Source organism: Heloderma suspectum, chromosome 15 (assembly GCF_057233095.1).
Source record: "Heloderma suspectum isolate Gila_16-S chromosome 15, 16-S_ref, whole genome shotgun sequence".
In the NCBI taxonomy this organism is placed as follows: Eukaryota; Metazoa; Chordata; class Lepidosauria; order Squamata; family Helodermatidae; genus Heloderma; species Heloderma suspectum.
In genome coordinates, this window is record NC_139472.1 from 7435553 (window position 1) to 7451441 (window position 15889).

At 48.5% G+C, this 15889-nt stretch overlaps 1 protein-coding gene across 3 annotated transcripts in view; it reads left to right on the forward strand.

The window, feature by feature from the left end:
- Window positions 1–14176, forward strand: part of TMEM201 (transmembrane protein 201) — a 45931-nt gene extending 31755 nt beyond the window's left edge. The window contains exons 7-11 of one of the 3 annotated variants that reach the window (XR_014786034.1): window positions 2436–2659; window positions 3592–3663; window positions 5447–5725; window positions 6730–6937; window positions 8886–14176. Coding sequence is in view for 2 of the 3 variants with exons in the window: in XM_084822082.1 (XP_084678208.1) it covers window positions 2436–2659; window positions 3592–3663; window positions 5447–5725; window positions 6806–6937; window positions 8886–8983 (805 nt within the window). In the remaining variant the exon portion in view is untranslated. The remainder of the gene's footprint in view (window positions 1–2435; window positions 2660–3591; window positions 3664–5446; window positions 5726–6729; window positions 6938–8885) is intronic. The other 2 variants (XM_084822082.1, XM_084822083.1) reach the window with 2 other exon arrangements.
- The last annotated feature ends 1713 nt before the right edge of the window (window positions 14177–15889 follow it).

Consider the following 15889-nt stretch of genomic DNA (forward strand, 5'->3'; position numbering starts at 1 on the left):
GCTGGCATTACTTCCCACAGGGTTCCTCAAGGGAAGCCTGAAATGACTTGCCTGTCTTTGCTGCGGTAACTAAATCTGGTTGGTTTGTTTTTAACATCAAACTGCCATGGAGGTCAAAAGGCGGATTTTGCAAACTGCCAGGGACATGCTGAGAAGGTAACTCCAGCAGTGCTTGTCTGAACACGGCGATTTTTGGCAGAAAGGCGAGATAAAATTTAATAGAATAATAGGCTCCGAATAGGGCTTTGGGGGCAGTCTCCAGTACTGTTGTTGCACCTCCACTGACCTGCTGACCCTGTTTCAGAAACGAGCTTTTCTGCTCTTTCCAGCTGCTGCTAGAACCGCTTACTTGGGTCCCCACTAGCGCACGGGGAGTGATTAGATACTGCCCTTAGCATTGCAGCGCCCGCTCTCTGGAACGCCCTCGTTTTTCTTACATCACTGAGAAATTCCTTTCATGGGCGCAGTCCATAAATAGCGTTAAATAAATAAGTACATTTGCCAACAGGCCTCCTCCCTTTGGCTTAATGCTGGGGGTTGTTGGGGGGCGGAGTTAAGATGAGGGGCAAGAATCAAAGATCTCAGGAGGCACTGCGGAGTAAGGGTGGAGGGATAGGACATGGGCGTGGTCTTATCTGGAGGATATTCCTGGCTTTAATTTGGCTGGATGGATATGATGCCCCAAGGCAAAAGGTAGGTGATGAAGGAGGAGTGTCAATATGTATGTCAAGTATTATTATTTTATTTATATCCCAGCTTTTTTCCTCTTGCACGGAACACAAGGTGGGTTACATGCAGCTCCTCTGTGTGTTATCCTCACAACAACCCTGTGAGGTAGGTTAGGCTGGGAGTCACCGGCTGGCCAACAGTCCCCGAGTGAGCTTTGTGGCCAAGTGGGGATGTGGACCGCATTCTCCCGAGTGCCAGTCCAACACTCTAACCGCTACCCCACACTGGCTGTCCTTTTGCAAGTTACATAGCATTCGTGCGCGCGCGTGTGCGTAGCAGGGGTGTTGAACCTCCTTCAGCCCGAGGTCTGGACTCCATTCTGGAGAAGCTCTCGGGGGCCGCATTCCAGGGGTGGGCAGGGCCTGTGGCAAAAATGCCAGCATATTTTCGCTTAACGCTCTTGCTTTCAGTAGTGAAGCCTTAGGAGAGGCATTGCAACCTTTTAGAAAGGGGGGGACCTGCTAGAAGCCTCCGTTTACTGCTGAATTTCAGCCAGCCTGCTGTAGCTCCCCCCTGTTCTCCATCCACTCTGCTTCAGCCAATTTGGATCGTTGCCTCAGCTGCTGTTGGTATTATGACCCCTCAAGGCCGGGGATGGTGTCATGAGGAAAACTAGAGAGGCAGTATGGGGTGAAGCCTTTCACAGATCCTGCCACTCTGTTTTCAAAAGTTCACAGCTGCCCTATGTATTGTGGCTATCAAAGAAAGGCAGGATATAAACATGCTTACATTTTTTCTAAAAACGTTTTTTTTTTAATAAAAGAAACCAACCAAAATACGCTGAGAACTAGGAGCTTGTCTTGGATGTGTGTTTACTCATTTAGCATGGAAATTCTTTGCTAGGGCATCCATAATAAATCCCATTTTGTATCAAGAGAAAATATGCGAAGTGACCCTTTCTTAAAAAAAATGCACGATTGCAAGTCTGAGGCTGCGGTCTTGTACCCGCTTACCTGAGAGTAACCCCCATTGAATTCAGTGGGACTTACTTCTGGGTAGACATAGCTCGCTGTGAGTCTTCCAAAGTACGATCTGGAAGCTTTTATAAACACTTCCAGTGGGCAGACAATGGGTTGTATCCATTGTTAGTCTAATTTTTAAGACCCATTCATTTCAATGAGTCTACTCTAAGCAGGACTAATATTGGATACAGCCCAATGCTGTTTTCTAGCTGTCATTTTCCTAATCCCCAGTTGGACCTAGATTGTATGGGGAATGGGGACATATGTGGCTATGAGCTCGACATGGAAATAGAGCATGCACAATACAACCTCCATTATCCAAATGTGGTTAAATACTCCTCCATTACTTGAAAAGTGTTTTGGTTGGGTGATTATTTCTTTAAAGACAAAAGTGGCAGAAGTCAGTGTTTTAGGGTCTCTCTCTTCTATCCCTTTACAAACCATTTACATTAATGTGATCTAGTGTAGCTAGACAGAGGAAATATGAACTAGAAAACTGCCTGTTAGAATTATCTAGGTGGCCTTGGCAAAGCACTTCATTGTCTCTGCCAAAAGTCCCCCCTTTTGTCAAATGGGGCTGATACTGTCCTACCACACAGGGTTGTTTGTAAGGATTCATGCGATGTCTCTGTGAACTAATTTCCACACTGACCTGCTCCTTGGAGGCGATTTTGGAGAGGCATGAACCTGCATCGGGGACTCCTGCCTCTGCTTGAATTCTTCTCTTGTGTGTCTCATTCACAGGTACCTCTCTGGGGACTCTGTCTCTGTGTTCCCCAATGGTGCAGAGATGGGTTTCCCTTCTCCTCCTCCTTCTCCATCTGTTTTCATCCCAACCCCTCCCAGCGTGCTCCAGTTGATGAACCAACAGTTCTTCCGCTCCCCACGTCGAACATCGTCCTCCTCTCTGCCTGGACGACTGAACCGGGCCCTCTCATTGGGCACAATTCCTTCTCTGGCCAGGACTGGTAAGGCATGAATGGTTTGCCGCACACATGCACTTCTGTTGCCTTCTCACGGTTCTAGTCCTTAGCGACTTTCACCTCGCTGAAGGTGGCAGAGCTGTTGCCTTCTCAAGGTTCTAGTCCTTAGCAGGTTTCACCTCACTGAAGGTGGCAGAGCTGTTGCCTTCTCAAGGTTCTAGTCCTTAGCGGGTTTTACCTCACTGAAGGTGGCAGAGCTGTTGCCTTGCAAGCTTCTAGTCCTTAGCGGGTTTCACCTTGCTAAAGATGGCAGAGCTGTTGCCTTCTCATGGTTCTAGTCCTTAGCAGGTTTCACCTTGCTGAAGATGACAGAGCTGTTGCCTTCTCAAGGTTCTAGTCCAGGGTTGTTGAACCTCTTTCGGCCCAAGGGTTGAAATCCATTTTGGAGAACCTCTTGGGGGGCACATTCCAGAGGCTGTGAGGGGCCAGCAGATGTGGGCATGGATGTCTGATGAACCCCGGAGGGACAGATCGGGTTTTGCACCCCTTTTCTAGTCCTTTGTGTGTTTGATCTCACTGGAGAAAAGCAGAGCGCAGTCTCCTTCCTCTCCAGAATGAACACACGTTATTTTGCTCTGATAGCACCTAAAAATACTGAGAGTGTACACCGTTACTGGTGTAAGCATGTGGGCTTAAGCATGTGGGCTGTGGGCCTGGTTCGGATCTCACCTGGGTGGTCTTAAGCAAGCCCTTCCTGTCTCACCCTCGCCAACTACTCCTTTTTCCCCCTTCTGGTCTGCAATAATGGGGAAATACTGGTCTGCCTTACTGAGCTGCACAAAAGCCAGGAAACCACCAAATGATCTGTAGTCCAGGGGGAGGGGGATTTGGCCACCCACCCGAGGCTCAACACCTGTAGCATTTTCCTATGGAGTCATTGTTGGAGCTACATCTAATTTTTATTTTTTATTTCCGAGATTCTGGCTACTTGTTCAGTGGGAGCCGGCCCCCATCCCAGACGTCTCATTCCAAGGAGTCACCTGCGTCGGGTGAGAGCAGAGCCACTGTTTGTGAGGACTCAAAATTGGCTGTGGGGATGGGGGTGTTGGGGGAGAGAGAGAAGGGACTCACGTCTGAACTCGCATCGCCAAGGAAAAGTTCTAACCTAACTTCCTCCTTGATCCGCTAGATTTCTAATGCAGGGACTGCTTGCTTGCCCCTATTTTTTATTGCATGCAAAAATGCAATTCGCACCCCCTACCTGCAGTCCAAAGTGGTACGATCCGGGGAAGACTGTACCATGTGACTTTGCCAAAAACGTGCAGTTCAGCTGTTCTTAAACAGCTGTTTCCCCCCCCAGGAACTACTGTTTCAATTATTTTATAATTCTATGTACATGTGTTTACTAGTGCTTACTGTCATGTCGTTGGTCTGTATTTATCATTTTGTTACCTGTTTTTTGTAATCTTACCTGCCTAGACCAGGAGTGAGCAGACTTCAAGCTTGTGGGATCTACTTTTTAAAAATATTTTAAAATAGGACCCCGCGATCCACCAACCAGAACCTGGTGCAAAAGACACACCCTGAGAATTAAAATATTCTGAGCCCAGGAACTTGGTTGAAGTACTAGAACTGAATTGACCTCACAGTCCTTCCACACACACAAATCCTTTCCCAATTACACTCCCTCCCCTAAGCTTTGTTCATTTCAACAGTAAAATTTAGGGCAGGGCATCATTTCAACTGTCAAACAATGTAGAGTTGGAAATCCGAGGGGGTTGGACTCAATGGTCTTATAGGCCCCTTCCAACCCTACTATGCTATGATTCTATGATCCTTGCTGATCTGCTGCAAATCACCCAGAGATCTACAGGTAACTCTGCCCACCCCTGCTTTAAAACACAGGTGTTCAGTTCAGTTCATTGTATTATGCGGTCACAGACCCATTAGAACAAACAAGCAGTGAATCGTAATCATTAAAAACATAACACCATAAAAACATGATCGTTAATTCATGACACAGCAAGCTAAAAATTAGTCATTGAGACATGCACATATTTCAAATATATGGGCATAAGTAAAGCAGAATGTGATACAAAAGATACAAACGTGGAATGCAAGTGACAATTAGGATGAAGAAATCATCTTATGGGACCTTCTGAGCAGAGAAGAGGAACTTAGCCATGAACTCTGTTGTTGACTTGTTTGTGCCACCAAGAAGTAACGCAATGGGTGAAAAACAATCCACGTTTCTCCTCCAAAAAACTGACCTCACGACAGGGGTCGGCAGTGTGGTGCTCACAGCCGCCAATGTACCCCCAGACACCTTTCTTGGCCCCCACAAAGGTACATCCTGATGTAGACATAACCTCAGTGGAATTTTGCTCTGAGAAATGCCAGCTACAGAAATTTTATTGATATTGTCAGCCACCCAGGGAACGTGGCTGCGGGTCAGCATATTAAGGAGGGGCTGTAGCTCAGGGGTAGAGCCCCTGCTTTGCATGCAGAAGTCCCAGGTTCAATCCCCGCTTCTCCAGGTAGGGCAAGGAAGGAATCCTACCTGAAACCCTGGAGAGCTGCTGCCAGCCAGTGTCGACAATACTGAGCTAGATGGACCCATGGCCCGGCTCGGTATAAGGCAGCTTTCTATGTTCGGTATACATGTGGTGGATAATAGCAATAGTGATAAGTGTTGATGATGAAACAAAACTGGGCTGGTGCTCCCCTTGGCAGGAGGAGGAGCAGCATAAAATGTCTTCACGAAAAATCCCCCTCCCTTGCAAGCACTCAGTTGCGTTCCCACCTCTTTTCTCCCCTGCCTCCGTTTTCCAGAATATTTCTCCCTCCTGTCTGGGAGCTGCGGCCCCTCACCCGTGCCATCGCCGGCGCCGTCTGTGGCCGGGTCAGTCGCCTCCAGCTCCGGGTCGCTGCGTTACCGCCGGCCTCTCATCAGTCCCGCGCGTCTCAATCTGAAAGGCCGACGGCTGACGCTCTTCCCGACGCAGAGTGAGGCCCAGCACGGTGAAGATTTTGCCCACTCGGAAAACACCGTTTTCGCCTCAGACCTGCCCGCCTTCCCAAAAAGAAACCTCAGCAACCCAGGGGCACCTGGTACGTACCTGTCGGGGGCTTGAACCAGTGACCCTGTGTGCTGGGATGTATCTTCCTCAGGTAGCGAAGACTGTGTGCGCTTGGACCTGACAGCTCCCTTCAAGCTCGGAAGGGTTAGGGTTGTGCAACCCCTGCGAGTGGCTGGCAGTAAGAAGCTTCTGGATTGGCAGGGGCTGATACAAATGTGAGGGAACCAGCCCTTCGACCTTTGTCTGGTCAGGAGAACACCGTCTTCGGTCTTTTGCAGTTTGGACTCTAGCTGAAGTCCTCAATTCCAACAACTAATTTGTAAAAAAAAAAAAAACAACAAAAAAACCCTCCCTGCGAGGTCTGGGTTCCGTTATAGCTTCCCACACAACCCTTTCTCTGTGATGGCTCCTGCTTGAGTGGAATTACGTGCTTTAGAGCAGGGGTGAACAGAAGGTAGATCTCCACATGTTTTGGACTTCAACGGCCAGCATGCCTGACCATTGGCCACGTTGGCAGGGGCATATGGGAACTGACATCCAAAATATCTGGAGAAGTACCGTCTGTCCATCCCTGCTGTAGAATGAGCCAACTCAAGCCCAATAGATACAAGTGAGACTTGGGATGGGGGGGATGTTCATTTAGAGCAGGGGTGTTGAACCTCTGACTCGTGGGCCAAATCCGGACCACCTAGGGTCCCAGTCCAGCCCTCCTGGGTACCCCAGATCGCCATGACCCCTGCCCCACATCACCAGGTAGTTCCCTCTTTTCCTCCATTTGGCAATTTCCTGGCCTCTGCGTGGATGGTTCTCTTCTCATTCTAAAAGGTTGAAGGCCCTCTCCTAAGGCTTAGTTGCTGGCAGTAAAGGGCTTTAAGCTAAAATATACTGGTATTTCTGGCCCCGCCCCTTTTACCTTCAGGCCCACCCACCACTGGAATGCAGCCCCGGAGAGCTTCTCTGACAGCATTTCGACACCCCTGATTTTAGAGTCAGGAATTTAGCGCTACGGCTGGAAAAGAATCTAATTTTTTTTAGGAAAGCGTAACAAAACGCACAGAGACTGGGAGAAGTGCCCGTCCAAACCCTTGTCTGTCCGCCTTCTGCCCTTAAGATATGCGATTCGTGGTCGAAGCGGGAAGCATCTGCAGCAACGCCTCCGTTGAGAAAGGGGACCGTTCGTCACACTCATCGAGCTGCGTGGTGGACACCACGACAAAAGGGGAGGAGCCGACCGGCTGGAGGGGTGAGTGACTGTGGGCGCACGTGCACAGCTTCGCCTACCTGCGGAGACTTTGCAGCATGAGCGTGCTCGCGAGCCCATTACGGGGAGCGGCTGGCTGTAGCTTGAAGGAAAGAGCCCTTGTCTTTTGCCTGCAGAGGGTCGCCGGGTTCTATCCTGGATCTGCAGGTTGCCAGTCAGAATCAACAGTACTGAGCTAAAGAATTTGACCTGAGAGTTGTGGGACTTTTTTTCAGTCTAAACATGCATAGGATTGCACCCTTAGGAACAAAGGACAGTTGATGGCCTGTTCCACCTCCCTCCCTCCCTCCCTCACACACACACACACACTTTCATGTAGGGATGTACGAAAGGCACTTACCTTTCACGGATTATGTTTATGGTTGGGGGGGAGGTGTTCCGTCCCTCCTCCCGGAATCCTCACCGGTGGGGGAGGCGCTCCGTTCCTCCCCCCCCCCCCCCCCGGAATCCTGGCCGGCCGGCTGTGCTCCACAGGGATTCTGCGGAGCCGGCTGCTGGCTACCAGGGACGCAAATGGCGGCGGCTGTAGTCAGCCGTGACAGGCTACGTATCATGGCTGACTTAAAAAAACCCAACAACAACGCGCGTCCTTATTTTGGCACGTCTTAGTCTACGTAAACATTTACGTAGACTAAGACGGCGAAAATAAGGGGAACGCAAATAGCGTAGCGGAGTGCTACGTTATTTGCGTTCCCCTTATTTTCGCCGTCTTAGTCTACATAAATGTTTACGTAGTCTAAGACGTGCCAAATTAAGTAACGCAAATGGCGGTGGCTGCGGCCGCCACCATTTGCGTACGCGCGTTGTTGTATTTTTAAAGTCAGACATGATAGGCTACGTAAACAATTACGTAGCCTATCACGTTTTTTTTTTTAAACCTAGCCGTGATAGGCTATGTAAATCTTTACATAGCCTATCATGTTTTGTTTTGTTTTTTAAACTGGAAATGGCGGCGGCGGCAGCTGGTCAGAAGACCGGCCGCTACCACGGAGCTGCCGCCGCTGCTGCCAGGAAGATCTGCCCAAGGTAAGTCTTGTGCGGGGGCGGGGGGGCAGGCTGTGGCGAAATATTCGTACATCCCTACTTTCATGCCATCCTGGCTGTTACAAAATCCTATCTGGAACCAAGAGAACCTTGCAACTTTGCTAACTCCAAAACCTCACCCCAGTGTTAAAAGGAAAGAGGCTAGGTTCTCAGATACAGTGTCGGGCTTGCAGACCAGAGAGATCTGGGTTCAGTCCCCATTTTTATTGTACCCCTTTATTTTTAGTTTTAATGTTTTGTTATCATAACATTTTATAATTTGTCTAACTTCATTATTGGCTCCCTTTGTTTGGAGATGATTATTTTTTGTTGGTACAACTGTGTATGTAGGATTAAAGGTTTAAGAAAGACGGTTACCAGTTTCTAAGAACGTTGCCTCTTTTGACATGCCGCTATTCTAGCACAGCCTTCCACAGCGTGGTGCCCTCCAGATGGGTTGGATTACAGTTCCCATCATCCCCAGCCAGTGTGGGCAGTGGCTGCCCTGCTAGATCAGACCAAAGATCCAACTTGTCGGGCCTCCTCCCAAAACTGATTTTCCCCTCCCCAGATGTGTTGGACAACACTCCCATGCTGGCTGTGGATGATGGGAGTTGTTGTCCAACACATCTGGTGGTCACCAGGTTGAGGAAGGCAGACGTTCAGTTCCAGGTCCTCACGTTTTAGAAATTGTAAGCCTGGGGTGCAAAACCTCGGGCTTGGGGACCAAATGCAGCCCTTTTGCCTTCAGCCTTGCCCACCACTGGAATGCGGCCCCTGAGAGCGTCTCTGAAACAGCATTTGGCCCTTGGGCTGAAAGCGGCTCTGAACCAGTGGTGGAATTGAATTTCTCATCTCTCCGCTGTTCTGTTTCCTCCTTTTTTTGCTGACCTGCCTCACCACACAGGCTGTTTCGGTCCCTCATCCCTCCGAGGTCTCCTTGCCGTGAGCCTGACGGTCAACGCCATCTTCACGTCGGCTTACCTCTACCAAAACCTGCGCTGAGCCACGTCGCCAGGGCGGTGGTGAATCCTTCCTCTTCCTTCTCGTCTTGGGCGCCACGCTCTTTCCTTTCAAAGACACCGAGAGGGAGATCCCAAGATGAGAAGGACTCCATGCCGTTGGGCAACAGGCCCGTGCTGGTTTCCTCCCACTATACCTGCTTGTCAGATGACTCCAACTGCTCTTTCCCACCCAGGACCCCAACTTCTCCCTCTTAACCTTGCTGCCATCTGTGAGCAGGACACTTTAAAAAATGGATCAATGAAGGGAGCTGGTGTGACGTTTTGTGAGGGACAAGAGGGGAAGTCCGGCCACACTGTCGGCCTTGGAAGCTTCTCCAGTTCCCTTGCACCTTTTTTCTGTTGTTGTACATAACTGGTTTGCGGGAGAGGTTTGATGGGGTCGTAGCGGAAGACCTGGGCCCTGGTTGGGTCCCGCCCTGGGCCGTGTTTCCTCACTTGCCGACGACAAACTCTTCTTGAATTCTTATCCGTGGGTTGAACTGGGACAATTATTTGACATTTCCCGATAATCGCGCACTGTTTGGCTTCCGGCCTTGCCAGTTAGCCCTGGTGAGACTTGTCCACTGCGTGTCTCTTGGGGGGGAAACCAAGAGAGATGTCGGCATCGACTTGGGTTGCTTTGTGGTGGCTGTTCTCTCACCCTGGACATCTTAACCGCTTGCCATCCCATTCATTTCCAGTGTCGAAGTAACCCCCATTGCAAGCCCCATTGCTGTAGGTCGGAACCTGTTTGCGATGTTCTGTTAATGAATTGTGTTTTGTTTTTTTTAAAATAACAATCCAGTATTGCAGCTCCATTTTGCCTTGCCAAGAGGCACCATTTCTACTGTAAACAAGGCATGATGTCACTGGGATACACGACAGCCGCCGCTTCTGCTCGATCCGGGCACTTTTCGGAGAACTTGTCTCTTCAACATGCTGTACTGGAAATGCTGCAACCAGGGCAGAGGAGGTGTCTGTGACTTCAGCGGCCAGAAACTAATTCCTGTATTGCTCCAGAGGCCTCATCACACCTGGAACATTTGCAGCAGGGAATCTCTTGGTGCAAAACTAAGACTTTGGTTTCTTTCCCTGCTTAAGTAGCCAAAAACTAAACTATAGGTCAGCGGAAGTAACCCTGCCTGTGTTTCAAAGCTCAAAAACCTGGTGCTTACTGAAAGGGGTCGACCCGTGTTTGGACTGTACCACTTCTGACTGTTAGGTGAACGGGCTTACCTGACTTGAACGCTTCTCCGTGCAGAAGATAATCCCTGCGTTCAGATAGATAGCAATTTGGGGAGAAGGTGAGACTAAAACGCTTCTTCCTGACTCTCTAGTTTTCTGTATGTGGAGATTTTTCTTTATCACGAAGGACCATTCAGTTGGTTAAGCTCTTCCACCTGCAGACTGAAATGGTGGAGTCCAGGTTGGCCACTTCCACCTGCTGTTCTCTGTGCTAAGGTCATGGGTGCTAGTTCCAAAGATTCCCCCCAAATTTCCTAAAACTGTAATTCTCGATATGGGCAGGTACCCAGTTCTACGTACTGTGTATTTCTCATCACTTGAGCATTGCTTGTGACCGCACGCTCTCTTACAGTTTTTGTAGTCATCTGACATCACCTGTTAACCTGGACAGAAACTTGACATTATCTCTCACAAGAGATTTCCTGTCTTTCTCTCTGTCTCAAGCTGTCCCCAAAGTTAAATTTCTGCTGGTGCTGAAAAATTAACTTAAAAAAACCCCACACAATCCATTCAAATATTTTGCAGTGTACATTTATAGAAACCATATCAGGCCCGGGATGTAAGGTCTGGCCTGGAATGAGCTGGTTACTGCGGGTGAAATTAGGCCTGTGATTAGACCTCACCTGGTGCTACCCTTTGTAAATCTTCCTCCTGCCTTACCAACAGTGACAGGAAAGTGGTGCAGCTTTCTGTGGATCAGGCCCAATTACTGCTCCCACAATTCCTAAACCAACGGTGTGGCAGGAGAGGGCAGGAAGCCAAGACAGTGGCCATCTTGAATGCATTTTCTATCCCTGCCATGTGCTCCCAATCTTCCGCACCAGAGCCATTTTGAGCCGCCATTTTGTTTGCCCAGGTAGATAGCTTGGCAATGCATTTCTAACATGTAATCACTGTCTCCTTCTCTGTGTATTGATAACCCATTTAGAGTTAAAAGACCCCAAGACCCTAGCCAGCCCCTCACTTCTATCCATTGTTCCCCACTAAGTATATGGCCTCAGTTTATAAGTCCTCCTTTGTTTTCACACCATAATGTTTCCCACTCCTCCAGACATACACTATTGACACCCTCAAAACATCTCTTGACACCTTCATATAAGCTTAATAACCACCTGCTAATGTATGTTTTGGGCTTGTGGGATACTTATGGCCTTCCAGAAGTTTTGGCCTACAACTCCCACCAGCCCTAGCCAACATAGCCAATGGTGATGGGAGCTGTAGGCCAAAACAACTGGAAAGTCCCAAGTTGCCCATTCCTGGCATAGACTAAAAACGGGTGATGTGTTTTGTTTTTGTTTGTTTTACACATGTTGAAAATGGTCTGAGAGACACTTTGCATCCTGTGGTGTGTCCATGCTGTTTGTTTGTTTTTTGTCCCACCATCACATCTGGGCAAACAGGTCCCGTAGGTTTTTGAAGCCATTCCAAAAACCTACCAAACCCTTTTAGCAGAGGCAAAAGCGGAACCAAGTGTGTACACCATGGTCAGCTTTCCCTCTTGCAAACCACCTTGGACTCTGCCGGCGGCGGGGGGGGGGGGGGACGGGACACACAACTGTTTAACATGCTTTATATAGAGGGAGATGAAAAACAGTCCTTTGGATATGGTGCTAGAACACAAGGAGCTCTTTTCACTCTGGTGCAAATTGTTCACTTAAATCACAGTGTACAGAGCATGAAATGGGGTAAAGGTGTCTTGAAAATGCCGTGCCCATGTCTTAATTTCTATCTGCATTAATGCAATTTCTGATGCCCTGCTTGTCTATTGCTAGTTTTTTCTCATTCTCTTAAAACACACACACACACACACATAGCGGTGTAGGAAAACTGTTTGATAATGCCAATTTTTAACATTATTTTCGGGAGGGGGCTCTCTCTTAAACAAAAGAAAGCTTCATTGTGTCTGCAGCGGAGGCTGATTTTTCTCACCACCTTCTTAAACTTGGATACAAGACACTCCTGAGTTTAAATGACCAGCGATTGTAAACAGAATAACCTGTCTTAAAATGGCCAAACTCCCATGGAAGCAAGTGGGATGGTGAATACTCCTTTGCCCGTCAGCCTTCTTTGTTTAAGAGGACATTTCAAACACATGTCGCTACTCTCAGTCTATGGCACTGTGTGTGTGTGGGGCGGGGGGGGCATTTAAACTCCCAACATTTTTCTGATGTGGTTACAGGCACATGGCAGTAGGATGAGTCCTGTTGTGCCGACCTTTCGTGAGCACCTGTCAGAGCCCCATGAGGACTAGAACCCTGCTGAATGTACAAGCAACTTCAGGGGTAACTCTTAATCAAATACACTGTGTCCTGTTCGGCTTGAATTTTAGGGTGGGTGGTGGGAGGGAAGGGAATCTATAAATTAGTTGGTTGAGGGGGGGAAATGGTTGAGTCTTGATTACTTTTCCTGTGGGAAAAGTTGTATACTTTGTAGGTATGACTGGGCTTTGGGGATGGGGAGAAACGGGGCAGGGGGGGCACAACCCTGTACAGTTCAGTTAACAATTTGTGGTTGGGAGCGGGGGAATTTGGGGGGAGTGTACAGATATCTTTCCCCCTCCCGCCCCGTTCTTCTGGGAGGTTTTTATGTTCTGTGTTTTGAGAGATTATTTTTCATTATAAAAATAAAAGAGAAGTTGAACCTTGGGTGCCTTATTCCATCATTTTATCTGGGAGAAGGAGTGGCAAAAATGCCATCAACCTTTACATCCAGTTTCAGACTAGACTCCCTCCTTCCAAACTGCTGAGCATTGGCATTACAATGGGTTTATCCCCTTTTTGTTCTCACAACAAACCTGCCAGGTAAGTTAGGGCTAAGAGCCGCCTGTGAGCTTTATAGCCAAGTGGGGGATTTGAACCCAGGTCTCCCTGGTCCCAGGCTAGAGTTGGATCCACTAACCTGCCAGGTTCAAGGTAAGCAAAAGCAGAGGTGGGAGAAGTTCAAAGAGCCAGCAGCCCCAGCTAGAAGTTGCTTCATAGAGTAAATGTAGATTCAAGATACTAAGAGACCTCTAATTTAAGCATTGAGGTGCTTAAACCTATGGGCTGTACCACTTGGAATAGTCAGGGTAGGGTCGCATGACTGAATGCATCCAAGTGGGGGAATTTTCTGCCTATGGAAAACTAGCCTGGCAGAACCCTTTCCCCTTCTGACAGGCTAGTTTTCTAAATGTGGGGAGATATATACACACACACACACGGGTGGGTGGATGGATATGTTCATCCAAGTGGGGGAATTCTCTGCCTGCAGAAAACTAGCATGTCAGAACCCTTTCCCCTTCTGAGGCTAGTTTTCTACATGCCAAGTCTCAGTTGGGGGCTTCAAACCTGTGTCTGGTATTTTTGGCCACACCCCTTTTGCCTTTGGCCCTGCCCACCACTGGAATGTGCCCCCCCCAAGCTTCTCCCAAATGGAATGTGGCCCTCAGGATGAAAGGTTCTGCACTCCTGTGCTACTGACTGCAGCTCGGGGCTCACTGGACTAGGTCTAGGGATTTAAAAAGGGAGGAGCGTTCAGTCATGTGACTCCTACCTCCAACGCCACCACCTGTAGGCCAAAGTGGTACAGTCCATGAGGGTTTCAGCCCGAACCAAAGGTCTTTGACGTAGTCCTCCTCTGTAGTGTTATAGAAAAATGTTCTTCTCTTATACCCCATTAAAGAGAAGAAAATTGTAGCTAATGGTGTTTCTTCCACAGTAGCTTGGCGTTACTTGGCATCCACCAGGCTGACATATGTCACAGAATCGAGATGCAACCTCTGTTTGCACTCGTGTACAAGTTCTTCTGCTTCCTGGGTGGTCCAGCTCCATGTGGGAAACCCACAAGCAGGACAGGAGTGCAACAGCACCACCCCACCCATGTTCCCCAGCAACTGGTGTACACAGTCTCACTGCCTCTGGTACTGGAGGTAGCATGTAGCCATCAGGACTAGTTGCCATTGATAGCCTTCTCCAGGAATTTGTCCAACTGCTTTTAAAGCCACCCAAGTTGGTGGCCATCACTACATCCTGGGATTGCGAATTCCACAGTTTAACTCTGCGATGTGTGAAGAAGTCCTTCCTTTTATCTGTCCTGAATCTCCCACCAATCGGCTTCGTGGGGTGACCCCGCTGGGTTCTAGTATTTTGAGAGCGGGAGAAAAATGTCTCCCTATCCACTTTCTCCACATCAGGCATCATTTTGGTGCAACCTGTTCACTGTCTTCCGCAAGGTGTGCTGGGCGACTTGATTGCCCAAGCTCTCTTGATTGCATTTGGCAGGTAAGCTTACGTTCCTTGCGTTCGACTCCTGCATTGCGTAGACTTTTTTTTTAATGATTGGATGAGTGCAAAAGAGATCCCTGAGGACTTGGAACTTGGGAAGCGGCCTTATATCAGGTATTACTTTTCTTTGTGACTGTTGTATGCTGGTTGGATTATGATTGTAATGAAAAAGTGGGGTATAATTAACTGTTAACCGATAAAGAAGCGAGTAGGCAGATCTGCTGGATTCTCTGCAACAGCTGACTTCTCAAAAATCCAGTTCTGTAGCGATCCACTAAACAGAAAACTGTTCAGTGCTCCTTACCCCACATTCTTAGGAGGAGCAAGCAGCATCCCCCCCCCCCCGGGAATATTCTAATCACCCATTTCCTAGCACCCTTTGGAAGTGGCCAAATAGGGCCAAAAGCTTGAAAAGAAGCTTTTGATTTTTCCAGCCCTCACCTACCTGCTCCCCACTAGGAGAGCTGGAGTACAACTCCCGTCATGAATTATGGGAGTTTTAGTCCAACACCTGGAGGGTGCCAGACTGCAGAAGGCTGATTATTCTGTGCTTTCAGTTTTTCAGTACTAAAGTTTTGCGTACGAGCACTCCAGATTCTGGCACTCTGCATATGCTCTGGTGCCCTCTGGCTTGCTCTTTTGCTTGCTTTCTTATACTTGCTTTCTTAACCTGAGTTTTCAAGACTAGTACAAAATAGAGGAGGGGAAGCGCTTTGCAGGTCCCCTAGGACCCTCTTGGTTGTGATTTCCTGTTCTTTTTAATCCTCCAAACAGCTGATGCTAAGAGAATGTGCAAAGTAGGAACCAAGAGGCCCTGAGAGCATGGGCAGAGTGCCTTTCCTTCTCTACTTAGTCAAAGTAACTTAAGTAGTATTAAAGCAGGGGTGAGGGCTGTGTGGCCTTCCAAATATTTTTGGATGTCAAGTCCCATCATCCCTCACCACTGACTGTGCTAACCAGGGCTGATGGGAGTTGCACTCCACCAACATCCTGAAGGGCCCATGTTCCTCTTTCTTGTATTAGAGGAAGGGCTGGGACTCTGCATATGTTCCAGGGTTCTTTTGCCTCCCCTTTTTGCATGTTTGATCAATGCCAGGTATGTGGAAACCAGGGGAAAGAAGAGGAAGGGGGAAAGGCGCTCTCTGAACATGCTCTGGGCAACCTCTCTTGGCTGTTATTAATTTGGCAAGCTTCCTAGCCCTGCAGCAGAGGCAGGTGCAGGGGTCAAATTAAGGCCTATTTATTTTATTTAAAATATTTCTTGGCTGTCTTTCAGGGCAGGAGCCCTCCCAAGGCGACGTACAACAGCCTACAAGGGGTGGGGAGGGGCGTTACGCGCCTCCTGAGGATTGTTTTGACTAACGGCCGTACTTGGGTGCTTTAAGATCGTTACATATTTT